Here is a 17,427-nt window from a genome sequence, read left to right as displayed (position 1 = left end):
CAGAGCCTTCCATGCTGTGGTTTAATTCCTCCACAGCCAGTGGCTGCAAACCTCCCAGGGCCCAGGATCTCTGTCCAGTGAGATTGGCCGCATTCCTCCATCAGCTGTGCACAGGAGGTTATGGTACTCAATAATGTGAGAAAAGTTTGGAACAATTTGGAAACTTGAAAAAAGAAAAAAGTATGAATTCCCACGGGAGGGACCATGGGTGAAGCTGGCACTTCCCACTGGCAGCTTCGTTCTTTGCAGTTGCTCTGGGAGCAGTTGGCTGAAAATGCTGCTGAAGCAGGGGCTTGGGTTTAATTCACAGTCCTTTTTCTTGACTGGACTACAGTTGTGCACATTTTTAAAAGGACATTATTGGTCTTATTGGGAACAAATCCATCCCAACAGTTGGAACAACTCCTCCAAGTTTTAGGCTGATTTAACAAGGCTGGTATAGCTGAGAGGTTAAGATTGAAGGTTCTGGAATCAACAGCCAGCTCTGCTACTTACTAGCTATGAGATCTTGGTCTATTTCCTTAATTTCCCAGCATCTCAGTTTCCTCATCTATAAAACGGGGGAGTGGAAAGTGCTCTTTAATAAGCTGTCCTGAACATTAAATCATTAGGAAGTTCTGACAAAACTGTGTGGTACATGGTAGTTACTCATTAGTGAGGCCAAATTGCTCCATGGAAGGCAGGCTGAGTATTTCATGCAGGCTTTCTTTTTGTTTCTAAACAAAACAGTACTAAAAAGGTATATAAGAGCCATTGGCTATATATTTATTCATATGTTAGTTAATATTGTATTCACATTTAAATTCATATTATATGATGCCATACTGCCTGAGTCAAGTTTATATATGTTAATACTAAATGAGTACCTGGCACACAGTAAGAACTTAGAAGTTCTGTAAGTAATATGAATTTGAGCTGTCATTGCAAGACTGTGTCTAGCTGGCTGGGTCCCTGAGAACAGGGACTTTTCTCTGTGAGTGTGACAGGTGTGCTGGTGCACCATGGCCATTCTGAGATGGGACCTGGAATCTCTAAGTCATGGCCACCTGAGTGTGCATGAAGTGTCCTAAGAACTTTATTGCTCCGTTTTCTGGAAAGAGGTTTCCCTAGAAGATGAAAGAGTGTTCTAATTGGAAGAATTTCAGCCAAAGGCAGAAAGAAAATAAGAAAAAAAGACCCTGAGAGGGAGAAAAAGGCCGAGTGTGAGGGCAAAACAGCAGAGCCAGGAGTGCTGGGAGCCAGTGACAAAGAGAGGGGACATCCCTGACCATCTTCCCAGCTGGCTGAGAGCCAGGCATGAGCAGTCATTATTCACAACTCAAACATCTCCTTCAAGGGAACAGTTTTGATAACAGTTTTCTCACTTTGAGTTAGAAGTCTGAGTCCAAGGGAATAAGCCCTACATTCTGGTTTAAAATCCTTCCCCAAGTTATTGTTCAGGGTATGACGAAGTTACCCCTCACCAATATTTTCTGGAAGCTAATGGAATTTTGTGGTTTCCATGCTTCTGAAATTGTAAACTTAATTTATAAGAATCATAAAAAAATGACCTCCAAACAGTCTGATTTGGGGTTTCTATTCTCATTTACTCTTGGCTTTTCTTCAGGATTAGGAAACTGCAAAAACAGCTATTTCCAACACTTGGCTCTCACCACTGTGCAAAGATATCTGTAAAAAGCATGAAGGAATCTCCAGCTGCGTGAGCCCACTTTGCAGGTGGGACTCATTACAACAGGAGAGTTATTTGCAAGCCCACTAAAGGGACTCCCAGCATCAAAACAGGGACATGGCGACCTTCTCTGAGCCCTGGTGCTGGTCATCTATCACGGTATTTTCTTTCTCTGTCATGCTGCCCTCCAATTAGTTGTGTGCATTCTGGCAAGTAACTTATCCTTGTGTGGGCCTGGTTCTGCTGCCTCATAACGGGGACGCCATTATCCCCCTACAGAGTTTTTGTGAAGAGTGAATTAACAGGTACTCAGAAAAATGGTCATTTCCTTCTTAGCCCTACCTCCCGCCTTCCTTCTAGAAGGTAATTTTCTGGTTCACTGGAAGGCGTGCCTGGAAAGGAGCCTTACCTTTTTCCTGAGGTTCTTCCCATCGTGCCACGTGCAGGAGGAGCCGCTGGAGTACTCGCTGCAGGTGCTGGAAAGGGACAGCTCGCTGCTGCTGCAGCGACTGCGGGGACAGAGGTGACCAGGGAGGGCAACCCCCGAGCTGGGGCCTTTCAAGGCAGGGGCTCCTGGCTTGGCGCTCAGCTGGCATTCCTGAAAAAGGAGGAAAGCTCCGAGCTGGGGCTTGGCTCAGGGGACAGGAAATACAACTCAAGCTCCTAGTGAGGCAGAAGTGAACAGCAAATCAATCTCTCAGAGCTACAGTTTTCTTTTTAAAAAGCAAATCATGACAGTACTGCCTGCCTTCTAGGTTTTACTGCAGGGACCAGCCCAGCCGGGGTGCTAGCTGGGAGGCATATGGCGCAATATATGGCATATTAGGTAGTGTCTGATTATTGAGAGCTACTGTCCTCATTAGGTAAAGGGTCACAATGGAAGTTTCCCATTTTATCTAGTCAGGCTGGTTAAGGAAGCAGACCAGAATCAAAACATGACTCTAATGCTACAAAAGGAAGAAACCAGAGTCATGTCTTTGGCTGGAGTTTAAGAACATGAGCCCTGGCCTAGGAGCCTAGCACCTGATGCACACTGCCCCAGATAGGAGAGCTTGAGCAGGTAAAAAAGCTGACTCCCACAGCCTCCATGGACCTTGTAGAGTGGGGCACTTCTGCCAGATTACCCTGTGCCCCCTTCCGGCTCTGATGCCTCATGCTAAGTCAGGAATCCGATGCCAGGACATCTCTGTGCCACCTTCTAGGAGGCCATGCACAGTGCAACACCAGCCTCAGGACTAATGAGGTTCTGAAAGATAACGGGATTTTCATATCAGTTGGCTGTCCAAACAGCAAAGGCTGTCTCACCAAATAGATCTGGTACCCATGCCGAAGACCCAGGTGATTCAGGTTCTAGTGGGTGTGCATAGGGCATGAGTGACCCAAGTTGTAAACATCCCAGCTCTTCTTCACAGCTCTATGGGCCCCTCATGTAACAGATGAAGCAACACAAACTGGACAGGCTAAATTAATTGAGCACCCGGCAATGGGAATGGACTCTCTCCATTACCATCTCATTCTGCTCTCCTATCTACGTAAAGCTTTGTCTCTGGAACACTTAGAGGGGGGACCATCTGTCTTTGTGTCAGCTGCAGAATGGCAAAGCCACTTAAGTATGCAATTTATTGACACTTTGTAGGTGCCTTTAGTACCCGAGTACTTATCAGTTTCCTCCAAATGCAATTCTAACTGACGGTGACTAAACACCGGCTCGGGGAGTGAAGAGAATGCTGTACTGGGCATACTTGTGGTGAATCTGAAACCCCTACCTACGTACAGAGGACCCGTCTAATTTGCTGCCTAATCAATATCCATAACGCTTAATCATGCTAGATTTCCACTGTTAGGCAACTCCCTTGCTATCAATACTTCATTTTTGCGGCATAACAATCTCTTTAAGTGATCTTAAAATGACCAAAAAAATATTGTACGACTCTACTTCACCCCCCAGGAATTGGACTGTAAATATCAATTAAAGGAAAAACTTGTCTTAAACTCTGGCTTTTAATAAGATCTATTGATATGACCTTGTTTATTGCTGGATGTGACTTAAGGTGAGTTCATATTTATATCTCAACCAATGCGTCCAACCATGGTCTTACTGCACAGACGCACCCGGTGTCTGGCTTCGGGACTGCGGCCACGTGGACACCCTGAAGGGCCCCTTGGAAATACCATAGAGCACATGTGTCAAACACAAGGCCCGCGGGCCAAATCCGTCCCGCCAGGCCTTGCAATGTGGCCCACACCACGCTGTCATCACTGCACTCCGCTGCGTTTCCATCACAATGACAGTTTATGACTGTTCAGTAAACCATTCGGCCCGCGATTTAGGCTGGATTTTAGATTTTGGCCCCTTCTCTGATTGAGTTCGACACCCCTACCATAGAGCATCGCTTCTGCGGCGTGCTTCCTGTGTTCTTATTCTGTTCTCTCATATTTGGTTGCCTGAGTAAGCATGTGAGGCTTGCTCTGGACTAGCTTTGCTCTGACAGATGCATGTTGCAAGGCCACCTGACCTAAGCCTCTCCAATGGCCCTTGTCATACTCTGCACGGCTTCGTTACAGTTTATATTCCACCTTTTCCCAAGGTGTTGAAACTTATATTTCCCACCTACCCCTTCCCAATACACTTATCAGCATTATTGTTATTGCAGCCTCACTCCATTCCTAGCCTCTTTTAACAAGGGCGCATTCCTGCCCAGTTGTTGCCCATGTGTGCACCATGGCTTAGCTGCTGGATTATTCAGATGACAGGAAGTTAGAGGAAGGTGAGCTGAAGGAGGGAGAATGGCTGCTTCTCCCTTGACCTTGAACTTCAGATGTCAAGATGTGACAGGAGATTATCTAGGAGGTGGGAAAGGCCCATCAATGTCATGGAAGCATGTGGGGTTGGGTGGTTAAGCAGAGACGTATCCTCCAAGCCAGGCTTTTACACTTTAATGTGGATGTGAATCATCCAGGGTCTGTTTAATACAGATTCTCATTCATTCTGAGGTGGGACCTGAGCTGAGTACCTCGATGCTGCTGGCCCAGGCTCTGAGCCTTGTGTTGAAAGCCCGTAGGAGCAGCTGTGAGAACGGTTTACTTAGTCTGTGGACTTCATGGTAGCGTGTTGTGTGATCTCACAGTCCAACCTGGGCCAAGCTGAGCAGGACCAAAGGTATGGCTATGGGCAGTGAAATGGGGAGTGTGTGTGTGTGTGTGTGTGTGTGAGTGAGAGAGAGAGAGAGAGAGAGAGAGAGAGAGAGAGAGAGAGAGAGAGAGAGACTATAGAGTAATTCCCTGCAAAAAAAGAGGAAGCAGCTAGCCCTCCCTACTGGGAACTCTCCCACCATTCTCCCACCTTAGACAATCCATGTTTGAATTTAAAAAGGACTCAGACTCTCTGACATCACAGCTGTGAAGCGAGCTCTTCTTCCTGCAATTCCTCTCTTCACAGTACATGATTATCATATAGGACTATCTACTCTATTGAGTCACTGTTCTGTGATTGAGCGCTTGAAGTCGGAGGCAATTTGTTTTGTTTAAATCTTGGCTATTCCACTTGCTAATTTTGAGGTTAGGAAAATGACTTAACTCATCCATGCTTCAGTCTCTTTCTCCATAAGAGGAGAGAATGAAAACACACCCTACATAAGATTACTGTTAATTTTGAACAACTTCTAGTGTATACCAATGCTTAGTAACTTTTAGGTGTTGCTACTATTATTAAAAACTGTTTTTGAAATACTATCTTGGCTCTTTAAATCATTAATTTAGAGCCTCCTTCAGGGGCCCTGGATGATACTTCTTGACAGGCCATCATTGTCTGACACCTTGCATGCAGGAGCCGTGATGAGCAACAGCCAACAGAAGGTATGTTTTGTTTCCAGGGATCACTGATGTGAGCTGCCAGAGGACACGCTAGTAAATACCATCCTCAGTTATCAGTCTCCATCTCTGCCATGTTATTGTGTAGCTGTGGCATGGTGCCATATTCTTTTGAAGCACAGGAGAGGGCTAAAGCAGCAGAGAGCTTATTATTGACACTATTGTTAACAGGTAATATGTTAAGTACATTTCATATATTATCTCATGTAATCCTCACCACAATCCTCAGGAAAACAAACAAACACCAGCCATCATTAGGCTCATTTTTGGATGGGGAAACTGAGGCGGTGAGGTGTCAATATCTAAGGGCACCCTGCCAACATGATGCTGATATCAGACCCAGGTCATAGCCACTATGCTATAGTAAGGCCCTAACAACAGCAGACCTCCTGGACATATATACCAGATATCTTACTGAGAAGAGTTATAATTTGTAATAGAAGATGATAATTATTAAAATTCTTCTTTAAAAAAATGTATACTGGCTTCCACTGCAACATTATCTTACTTTGATTTACTTGGCAAAATACACCCCATTTGCACTATTCAAAGTATATTTTAGACTACTATCTTGAATCACTCATGTGTTTTAACATCCTTCCTTACTGGGAAAAATGCGATACAAAATCCACAATTTTAGGTAAGAAAAAGATAGAGAGAATGAAGGCAAGAGTTCCTTGGATAGAAACTGCACACTTAAAATATTCCTGACCTTAAGGCCATATTACAGATAGGATGCCATTAAGATATTCATAAATATTTAAAGTGATAGAATTCCACTAAAATTTCACTTCAATCTAACTTGAGAACATTTACTTTTGATAAAGGATATCCTATCCATCCTTATAAATATTATACAGTAAAATAAAAAAGCCAGTTATTCACAATGTTCATCTGTCATTGTTTTAAGCAAAAGATTTTTCCATATATATTTATTTGGCTGTGGGTTTTTTCTTTCAAGCTACTTTTTTTTTTTTTTTAGGTCAATGATACTTAAAAGCCATGCTGGTTAAAGTTTTGCCAAATAAGCACAAAGCTCATCCTTGCTGAAGAAAAAATTGTACAGCCCATGAATTTTTAAAAGTTCATACATAATATATCATGAAAGGAGGATGACTAATATGGAACACGGGCTTTAATAAAAAGCTCCTTGACCATTTCTCAGAGACTCTGAGATGTAATCAATACCCCAAAAGGTATCCTGGGGACAAAGCCAAGATTTATGATATTTTTGCCTGGAGTGACACTTTCGGCTCCTTCTCTCGGCGGGGGGCCGTGAGACTGAGTTTCAGAGATCACAGGAAAGCATTTTGTCTGCCTGACAAAGCTTCAGCGAGGCACACAGTGGTTCCCTCACGACATTGAACTTGATGGAGGAGAAACAGCCTCCTAAACAAGCGTTCTGAAGGCGCCGGGAAACTCACGTGCGTCTCGGCATCGCTCCGTGTCTGTGTCAGACTCCGGCTCCTTTCCACCTCTGCTAGCAGATCTCCGGATGAAAGATGTAAGATGCGTGAGTGAAGTTTCTAGGTGAAAGCAAGCAGAAACATGGGATCGTGATGATTTAATTCTCCGTTCCAAAACCCTGCCTTGGACAGGTAAATCTCAAAAGAGTTGACACATCTCAATTGGATAATACATATCCTGACTCCAAAGAGTTTATTCTAGTTCACTGGTGTTCTATATACATGGGTGCGCAAATTACAGCTTATCAAGAACAATCACACTTTCACAGTCTGTCAGTCTGTGATGGAAAATAAGCTGCAGGGGGAAAACAAAACAACAAGTAGTGGCTGGAAAATAAGTAGTAAGAGAACTGCAACACCCCAATACACTCACTGGTGTGAAAATTAACTTTTGGTATTCACATGAAAACACAATCACCACGTTAACCTCATTATGTTGAGCAGTGGTTAAAATCTGAGCAAATGGTTATAAAAGTGACCTTATTTCTAAATAGCATTGATCTTGTGAAATCTTCCCGTGGACACATTTTAACTCAAAGTCATTAATGTCATCTGTTAGGAACAATTAATGTGAATGGAAAATAATTGCATCGGGGACCTGGGGACTCAGATTTTGGGGCATTAATATTCACACGCTACTTGATAATATGCTCCATTCTTTATTTCGGCTCTGCTTGGGAGGCCTGCTAAACCAGGGACATTTCACTATATTAATCTTTTTACTAATTACTGAGGCTTTTCTGTGGACATTAAATTTGATCTGCTTAATTGCAAATACAATATAACCTGTGATTTATGTCTAATGTTTCTGCTAGCTGCTGACATTTTTAAAATGGTACGTGCAGCCTGGCTTCTCTTGGTTACAACTTTTGTGACTTCGGACAGTAAAAACTTCTAATCGAGTGAGTAAATAATGGGGCTAAGCTTGTCTCCCAGGCCCCCCCCCCTGCCGCCCCCCCCCCAACCCTGAAAAGCTTTCCTCTTCCTGGTCCTCCCCGGAAGGCCTCGCTGCACACTGATGCTGATCAGGAAATGACTGAGATTCCCTGTCACTAATTAATGATAGGGTTTCTTTGGAGTGCAGGGGCTGTCACACGAGTCACTCTGTCCCAGGAGAGCCATCCCGTTGTCAGCATGGACAGCAAACCCCACTACAAGGAGACACATTCGCTCTGTTCCCCAGCTGACCCCCTGGGGCTGAGCTGGGTGAGGGCCTCTGTGGGAGGAGGTACTGCTCCCTCTGCAGGAGCGAAGGCATTTTCTCTGCGAGGGAGCTGTTCTCAGGGCAGCTTGCTCACTCTTGCTTCTTTCAGCCCATGTTGGTGGAGTTTATTTCACCAAAAGGGCACAAGTCCTGCCAAAAATGGTTTGGCTCAGTGGATAGAGCGTCGGCCTGCAGACTGAAAGGTTCCAGGTTCAATTCTGGTCAAGAGCATGTACCTTGGTTGCGGGCACATCCCCAGAAGGGGGTGTGCAAGAGGCAGCTGATCGATGATTCTCTCTCATCAATGTTTCTAACTCTCTATCCCTCTCTCTTCCTCTCTGTAAAAAATCAATAAAATATATTTTAAAAAAAAAAGACAAGAAAAAAAAACATTTAAAAAAGGGCACAAGTCCTAAACTGGTTGCCTACTATGTTGAAAAATCTAATTTCTCCAATAAAGCTAAGACATCGGTAGGTAACTAGGACCAGGATGTTGTTTCTGCCCAATTTTTATAGTCCTTACCTCAAGCTCCCTGTACAATCTGAGTTTTCTGGGGGCACAGATTATCTAATCCCCAGGACTTGTCACAATGTGTAATATTCAGTAAGTACCCCCAGATGCTTATTGTACTCCATGAAGAAAAAAGATGGCTTTATATTTCCCCCACCAACATGTAAGTTTCAAAGATTGGGAAAGTGCCCAAAGAATTATAATGTTCCGAAACCTAAAAGAATACATTTATCATCAATATGCAAACAGTCCAAGAAGTTATGGGAAATGACATTCAACCAAAAATAATGAATCTGAGTGGTACATCATGTGATTTGAGGGAAGTGTCCTTATAGATTAGTTATTTGACTTCTCATTCAGTTCATGGTTACACTTCACTCTTTCTTATCAGATATGATGTCATCCTTTGCTTTCTGCATGAATATGTGTGTGTATAAAGCCATCCTCCTAAATGAAGCTACATTTCAGCAGTTATTATCCAAATGGCCAGTTTCCTCCACAGATATAGGTACGGTCACGTTGAAAAGATAACAGATCCTAGGGCAAGGGGCCAGGCGCCTTGAGTTCCAGCCCTGTCTGAGGCATAGGTTTGCCCAGATCTTGAGACTGCAACTGCTCATCTCCATCTCAGATTCCTCACCTGTAATGGAGGGATGGAGGTGGCCACCTGACCTGCTGCATAGGGAGGCAGAGGTATAGCCATGGACAGAAAGGATAATAAATAAAACAGTATGCTGAAATTCATACAGCCTCGTATCCATTAATTGCTATAACTCAGAGTGGGCGGTAGTTAATTTCTTAAAGGCTCAAGGTACAAATGAATCATTTGTTGTTATGGTTTCCTGATATGTAAGGCAAATAAAAATGGTCTTAGAAAATAAATCTACCTCTCTGTTAAAGCAGTGGGCAAGAAAATGGTAGGTAAACATTGTTCTTTCACACAATGTCCCTTAAGTAGCCACAAAACTAATAAGCCCATAAATGTTACACTTCTTATGAAAAGAATTTTAATGAAAGGCTACACTTCCACATGTATATGTATATGTAATATTATAATAAACTCTATTCTCCTGGACAGAGGAAGAGAGCCAGAGAGAGTCCAAGGGCAGAGAGCAAGTGCATGGCTTTCAAACTGGCACCGTGATGTCATTGGATTAATTTGGATCTCAGGGAAAAGTAGATAGAATATAAATATGGGAAATACAATCAAAGCAGTATCTTTTTGGATCTGTCTACTTGGGCAAGGGAAACAAAAGCAAAAATAAACAAATGGAACTATATTAAAATGACAATCTTGTGCACAGCAAAGGAAAACCATCAAGAAAACAAAAAGACAGTTCACTGAATGGGAGAAGGTATTTGCAAATGATGTATCTGATAAGGGATATCCAAAATATATCAGGAACTCACATAACTAAGCATAAAACAACAACAACAAATAACCTGATTAAAATTTGGGCAAAGGACCTGAACAGACATTTCTCCAAAGAAGACATACGGATGGCCAACAGTCATGAAAAGATGCTCAACATCACTAATCATCAGAGAGATGCAATTCAAAACCACAGTGAGGTACCACTCACACCTGTCAGAATGGCCATCATCCAAAAGTCAACAAACAGCAAGTGCTGGAGAGGATCTAGAGGAAAGGGAATCCTTGTGCACTATTAGTGGAAGTGCAAATTGGTGCATCCACTGTGGAAAACAGTGTGGAGGTTCCTCAAACAATTAAAAATCATCTCCCTAGGACACACCCCTATGTTTACTGCAGCATTATTTACAAAAGCAAGGTATGAAAGTAACCTAAGGTGTCCATTTAAAAATTGATAAAGATGTGACACGTATACAATGAAATATTAATCCTAAAAAATGATATCTTGCCATTTGTGACAACATGGATGAACCTGGAGGGTATTATGGTAAGTGAAGTAACTCAGACAAAGAAAAATGCTGTATAATTTCACTTAAATGTAGAATAAATAACCCCAACAAAACAAAGCAGAAATAGACTCATAGAACAAACTAATGCTTGCCAGAGGGGAGGGTGGGGGGTAAGTGAAAAAGGTGAAGAGAAATATGAGGTACAAATTTCTAGTTATAAAATAAGTAAGCCACAGGTATGTAGTCTACAGCACAGTGAATACCATCAATAATATTGTAATAACTTTGTATGGTGACAGATGGTTACTAGACTTACTGTGGAGACCACTTCATAAGGAATATAAATGTTGAATCATTACATTATACACCTGAAACTGTATAATATTGTATGCCAAATATACTTGAATAAAAAATGTTAAGTTCTTTTAGGAAGTATAACTGACAGGAGAATACCATGACTTCTTTTTTAAAAAGCCCACCTGCTTAAAGGACAAATTCTGTATCACACACCTGTCTATAGTTCATGTTTACTTTTAGTGTCTACTGGGATCAAACCTCTCACCTGCAATACTCCAAACTTGAAGTCTTTGACCTGTGAGTCTGGGCAAATCCTGGATTTAGATATGATTTTTTAAATGCTTTAGACGTGGAGGTAGCAAGATTATTCAGTATAGGTCTGAAATTGACCTCACAGCCTCTTTTACATTATCTCAGTGACTGAGATTGCACTTGATCTTAGAAAGAGACACATCTCCAAAACCAGAGGTCAGCGCCATCTTTTAGCTCAAATGCTTTCTTTGATGATGAAAGCTTTTGCCTCCTTTCTTGCCAGACAGGTTTCCTTGTTTCCGGAATGATCCCCTCTCACTTCTGTGCATTTGCTTTTGTCTTTCTCCCCATGCCTCACTCTCCCTGCTCCTCGTACTGGTCTAAAACCTGCCCCCTTTCGGGACTGCACTGACACCCCACTTGTAAGGAAGTCTGTCATCCCCAGCGACAGTGCATTCCTCACGCAGCTGGTACAGCTCTCCCCAGTTTGGCCCTTTATCTGAAGTGCACTAGTGCAGAACTGCTCCTGTAGGTAGGGCCTATTTTCCCAACAGGGTGATCAGCTCTATGAAAATGCCGGTCACACCCTATATTTCTGCACTTTCTCTGGGGCAGGGTCTGGCTAGTTGTCAGGGAACCTATTCCCTCTTGCAGGCATTCGGCTTCACTGTCTCTCCCAGCCTCCTTTGCAGTTAGGTGTGGCCATATGACCTCATGATTCTAGCCAATGGAGTGTGAGCAAAAGTGATGTTTGTCCTGGCCCCTGAGTATCTCCAGCATGCGGTGCTGCAGGCTTTTCGCTTCCCACCAGCTTGATGCAGCCATTTCAGCACAGCCATCTCCATCTCCGGAGGCTGAGGGTGGCCTTAGAGATGGAGCCACCAGGTGGGAGGAGTTTAGGTCACTGAATTGTGAACCGGAGGAGAGCCACCTGGGAACCAAATACACCTCTTTTGAACTTTCCAGGAGTTAGCCGTAACTTACAGGGGGTTTGAGCTATTATTCACTTGGGGGTTTGTTGGTTAAAGTGGCTAGTTTGTTTGTCTGAACCTGGCTGATACAGCCCTCTAAGATTAGCTTTCTGCAGCATCAGGTTAGAGACCCAATCAATACTCACATACAGGTTCCCCCTGCTCTCCGAAGGTAGAGTCCTATGCAAGTTTCCTCAGACAAAATGGCTCACAGTGAAGAAGCAATGAACATTACTTTGCTTGGAAGCATTTAATAGCATTCCCTGAAATGAAACTCAATGCACATACAATGCTCTATTTTGTTCATCCCTGTCAAAATGCTTGCTTCTGTCCAGGATTGCTCTAAGTGCGACACCCTTAGGAGCCCTTTCTGATGCCAGAGGACACATCTTGCTGACAGATGCACAGAATAAACTGAGATAAAGCCCAGAGGCTCAGAGACCCTCAGAGATCTGGTGCTTGGTGCGGAGACACAGGGTGTGGGTCCCAGGAAGGAGCTCGGCGGGGCCCCTCCCCGTGTGGGTGCATGCTGCCTTACCACAGCTGGTGGGAAACAAAGGCTGCAGGCTACTCTCACTTTTCACCCTTTTCTGTAAATGCAAGAATCCTCTGTGGATTTTTCCATTAGCAAAAACAGGTGCCAACGCGGGGCTGGCTGAAGTGCAGTGGCGAAAAGCAAACTTTCGGAAAGCAGGAATGCCTGTATTTACATGTACACATACGCATCACACATACATACACATTCCCACATGTATGTATAGTGCTTGTATCAGCAAAGAAAGATCACGTGAAGCTGCACACCCAGGACTTTCAGCGTCACCAGGAGAAGGCCCGTGTCCTGCCACTACCCAGGGGAAGGAGGGGGAATTCGTGTAATGAGCTAAGATGCACTGTGATCCCCAGTCACAGCACACCTGGTGACGGTGTAGAACACCAAACTCAGCTCTACAGACCTGGACTGCCAGGGTAGCCATGCCACACCACACCTGGGGCAGGAATAGTGGGCGCTGCCCCCTGCAGCCAGCCAGCGCTCCGTTCTCTGCACAGCTGAGTGTAATTCAAGGCAGAGAAACGTGCCCCTTGTCATGCTGCCCAGGACTGGCTGTCCTTTCTCTGGCAACAGGAGGTGACGTGGCCCCCTCGGTGGTGGGCACGGAGGCTGCAGCTTTCCGGGGAATGATGGCAGCGGAGCTGGAGGTGCAGGGCGCTCCGGCTGCTCAGAGCGGGGCTGGAGGGTGGCTCCACCTCACGTTCTCCCCTGTATGGACCTGGCTCTCCGGATGCTCAGCCAAGGCCTGCTGCAGGGAATAGAACCGTGCCTCCGGGCTCTGCTCGGTCCAGAGATGACGTCATAGGGTAGGCCGTGGCTGCTGCATCCTAGTGGCACCAGGTGAGGGTAAAAGCAGATCTTTCTCTGAGAAATGTGGAAATCTAGGCTGGCATAATCAAATGAAGTAGGTGATGAGCAGCTCTTTTCCTTCCTTTATAAGGTCTGAGAAGAAAGATGTGAAATTTTTCACATCAGGATATCTGAAGTCATTAATTCAGTTTAAGATGTAAAAAGGGAAACACAATTGCTTCCTCCTCTTCACTCAGATTTGGGGAGAGACTTCATCTAACACCATGTCCATGCACATCCTTGTTCCCCCTCCGGCTATGAAAGCCAGGCATCTGCACAGCAGAGAAGCCGAGAGAGGGAGGGTGGCATATGTCTGCTGAGCGCCATTCAGACACAGCGGCAGGAAGTGGATGTGAATTAGCGTGTTCCTCTGATCTGCTGCCCTTCAGTGGTGGTGGTGGCATCCTTTGTGGACAGGACAGGATGGATGCCCTGAGTCCTATTCCACCTGTTTTATGTTCCTTGTTGTGTTTCCCCTTCGCGGAACAGATCACTCAGTCAAAGCGATGGCTCCTGTGCCCCCAATTCCTGAGGTCCTGTTCATTTATGGAGAAAGTGCGTTCTTGTCTCAGGATCAGGTGCGGAATCTTCTCTACCAATCACTCTAAATTCTGTGCACAGCACACCCCTCCCATCGATTAGATGCTATTTTTCTACTCTTCCAAAGTTCACTGTAGGATATTTAGAGGAGGAGTCGAGGAATTTTCTGGAATCTGCCTACTCACCCCTGTATCTTTATACAGCACCCTCCTGGGGAGATGGACTCTTGGCAGCTGTGGGGTCACTCCCCACTCTCCATTTGCTCCTGCGTACCCCTCCCCCCTCCTGCGCACCCCTCACAGGATCCTGCACACCCCTCACCCGCTCCTGCCTGCTCCCCGTTCGGTGCTGCTGCACCCACTGTTGGGACTGGTTGCTCATTTGGGCTTGGTCTTGTTCAGTAGTCACCTCCCTCACAAACATGGTGGTCTGGATGCTAGATGGACTTTTAGATGAAGAACTGATTGCTTCTAAGCCTTAGCTTTGTTCTCAACCCCCCTGCGGAGTTTGGAGACTGATCTCATCTCAGAGCTCCCAGAAAGCCTCCTAGAGCCCCACTCTGCTCGCCCAACTCAGCCCCAGGCGGGCCCCGGTCCGGGTCCATGTGCTCCAGCCCTTAATCCCATCACAGGAAGCAGGTCTCCGGGGGGCTGTTATTAAACCTCTGAGCCCCTTTTGATAAACACTAATGGCATATGGTTTCCTGCCATTTCCCCTTCCTGGGTATCCTTGGTTGCAGGTAGGAAACATTTGCGGTGGGTGTAATACATGTTTACGAGGCTCGTTCTAGATAGGGCTCTGAATGAAACATCACCAGCAAACAGGCCTTGCTGCTTCTGCTGGGCAATAAGGCCGTGTTCAGAGGCAGGCAGCAGGCGCTGAAAGTTCACGGACATCTCCCAAAATAGCTCTGTGTGATTAAGGTAAATTTTCTTTGGAAGCTTTACTCAACCAATGGTCATCCCAAACTCCAAGTTTTACCTTATCCACACACTAGCCTTATATTTTAACTTATATTTTTGCCATACTCAGAAATAGGATTTTCTTTTTTTCATCAGCCTTTTCAAAACCCATCAAGGGATAGTGTGGCAGACCCTTGGCTCACATTTCACACATTTCATTCTGTTCCATTAACAATTTATTATAAAACTGAATATTATATAACTGTGTATTACATCACTGAGTATTATATAGTAATTTCTTAAATTTACAAGAATTCAAGCCTAGGGAAAAAATCTTTTTGGATGAAGGCTGATGTTTAATTAATTATTTCCATTTTGGGATAAACCACAATGTCTGCGTTCAGTCATCCTACTGATGCAATGCAGAGTGGGCCTTTGGAATATTCTAGGCCCTTTCACAAATGTCCGCCAAGATTCCATCAAACTTCAGAGTCTGGCATTTTTATAGCTAATTTCTCTTTCTTTTTTGCCACCCACAGAAGTCCCTGCTGCCATGATGACTCCCCTTGACCACTCTTGGACATGTCTTGCATAGTAATCTCAGGATGCCTTGCATAGCAATCTCCAGTGCCCCGAGTGTGTTCCATCTTGCTCTGGTTGGCGCTCCTGCAAATGACATGGTTCTACATCCTCCTTTCTACTTCTGCGATGCAAGATTACAAAATGCTTTGAAACAATTATTCCACAGCTCTATTCAAAGCCTTCTCCAAGGGTCTCTGCTGCCATGACAACCTGATTATCCATCCTGTGGCTGCCTGGGGGAACAGCATTGGTTTGGTGACTGGGAAGTTTATTCGGGGCCTCCCCAGCTTAGACTGATGAGTGGACTATCGCAAATCTGCGGTCTTCCTAAACTCCATTAACTCTGCCCCGTGGACCCGCAGGGTGAGGACCAGCGGGAAGACGGATGAGGATGCAGACAGCAGGCCTTGCCCTCGGGAGCCTCCACTCTAATTAGTGGAACAAGAAGCACTTATGAAGCATCTACTATGTACAGAGCCCTGACTGTGAACTATGAACAGACTCGAGGAAGCTAATTAGTGGAGCTGATGAAACCAATGAGGAGCCTTAATAGAGATGAGAAAAAACACAACACATAGGAATTCTTAAAGCAGAATATACAAAAAAGAACTTGGTATAGAGCAGAGATGATATGAGGGCAGAGTGAGGGTAGGGTTGGGGGGTCAATGTAGTAACTCATAAGGTAATAATCTGTGCAGGCAACAGATGCTTAACTCTCACACTCAAGCTCCCAAATATCTTGGTCTCTTACACACACACACACACACACACACACACACACACACCTATCCCCACACATAAAAAATGATCAGAAACGATCCACGCACAGCAGCAAGTGGCAGCGCTGGGAAACAGGAGGCAGGTGGGGCTCCGGGGCAGGGCACTGGGACCTGGCAGGTAGGGTGATCCATGCCTGCTTGCTTCTTAACCCTAGGACTCTGAAGCCTCCTTTGGGCTTCCTTTGTCTCTGATCTGAGAGAGGAAGTGATTCAGAGTGGCCAGAGCCTCTTCTGGGATCTAAGAGAGAGAGCAGTACCTTGAAATCTCCATTTTTATGACTAATTTCTTCAACAGCTACTTTAATAAATGCTTCCTAATTGCTGGTTGTTTTGTAAAATTACCTGCACTGCATTTTACATTTTAATCAAGTTTTATTTATTAATTTTTTTAAAGTCTCTTGGATTTCTGAAGCTTTTTGTTTTTTACACTCAGGGGAATAATTTTTCCTCTGACTTCATGAAACTGAAGGGATTGGGGGAAGAATCAACTTGACCTTCTCTTTTCAACAGGCTATTGCAGATTGCGTGGATGGTCACCTGAGCCCAAGATGCCACTTATCAGGAAGCAATGAAACTCCTCTGCCCTTCGGAGAAGGAACCCTGGGCATCCCTTCTCTGACCTCATCTCAGGATTCCTTAACCCGAAAGGAAGAAGCGATTATCTTATTTTAGGGACGAAGAACTCAAGATAACCAATGTCACAAGGTTATTTCCAATAAAAGGCAGAGCCAGGACTCTCCACTTGCCTTCTAAGTCCAAACTCTCTCTGCGGCTTCCTGCTTGCTTTTTCCCCAGGAAGGTAGTGGATGCCCTCCTGGCCTCCTGTGCAAGCTGAGCTGCTTCCTGTGCCTAAATGCCACCCTTACAGCGGGCTCCTCCCATCAAGTCAAATCTGCTGTGGGGATTCCCCTGCTCAGATCCTTTTTTAGAGCCACGTCACAGGTAACAGAAAATGACAACAACAGTAACAACAACCGCTGTGAACACTTACCAGCTCTTTTTAGCACCAAGTATGTGTTTCACAAATGGGACCCTTTAAAATCCTGTCACTACGCCCAGGAAGTACTACAATTATGCCCATTTTACAGTGAAAAAATGGAGTTA

At 44.7% G+C, this 17,427-nt stretch overlaps 1 protein-coding gene across 6 annotated transcripts in view; it reads right to left on the bottom strand.

Moving 5' to 3' along the window:
* The window catches only part of NCKAP5 (NCK associated protein 5), a 909,053-nt gene that overhangs the window by 116,863 nt on the left and 774,763 nt on the right, over window positions 1-17,427 (bottom strand). For 5 of the 6 annotated variants that reach the window (XM_045575730.1, XM_045575733.1, XM_045575731.1 and 2 more), the window contains 2 exons: window positions 6,964-7,065; window positions 2,079-2,267 (listed from right to left, as the gene is read on the bottom strand). In XM_045575730.1, the coding sequence (XP_045431686.1) occupies window positions 2,079-2,267; window positions 6,964-7,065 (291 nt within the window). The remainder of the gene's footprint in view (window positions 1-2,078; window positions 2,268-6,963; window positions 7,066-17,427) is intronic. The other variant, XM_045575732.1, reaches the window with a different exon arrangement.

The sequence above is a fragment of the Pipistrellus kuhlii genome, unplaced genomic scaffold (assembly GCF_014108245.1).
Source record: "Pipistrellus kuhlii isolate mPipKuh1 unplaced genomic scaffold, mPipKuh1.p scaffold_m20_p_7, whole genome shotgun sequence".
Classification (NCBI taxonomy): domain Eukaryota; kingdom Metazoa; phylum Chordata; class Mammalia; order Chiroptera; family Vespertilionidae; genus Pipistrellus; species Pipistrellus kuhlii.
Note: the sequence above shows the minus strand (reverse complement) of the source record. Positions and strands in the feature narration are given on the sequence as shown.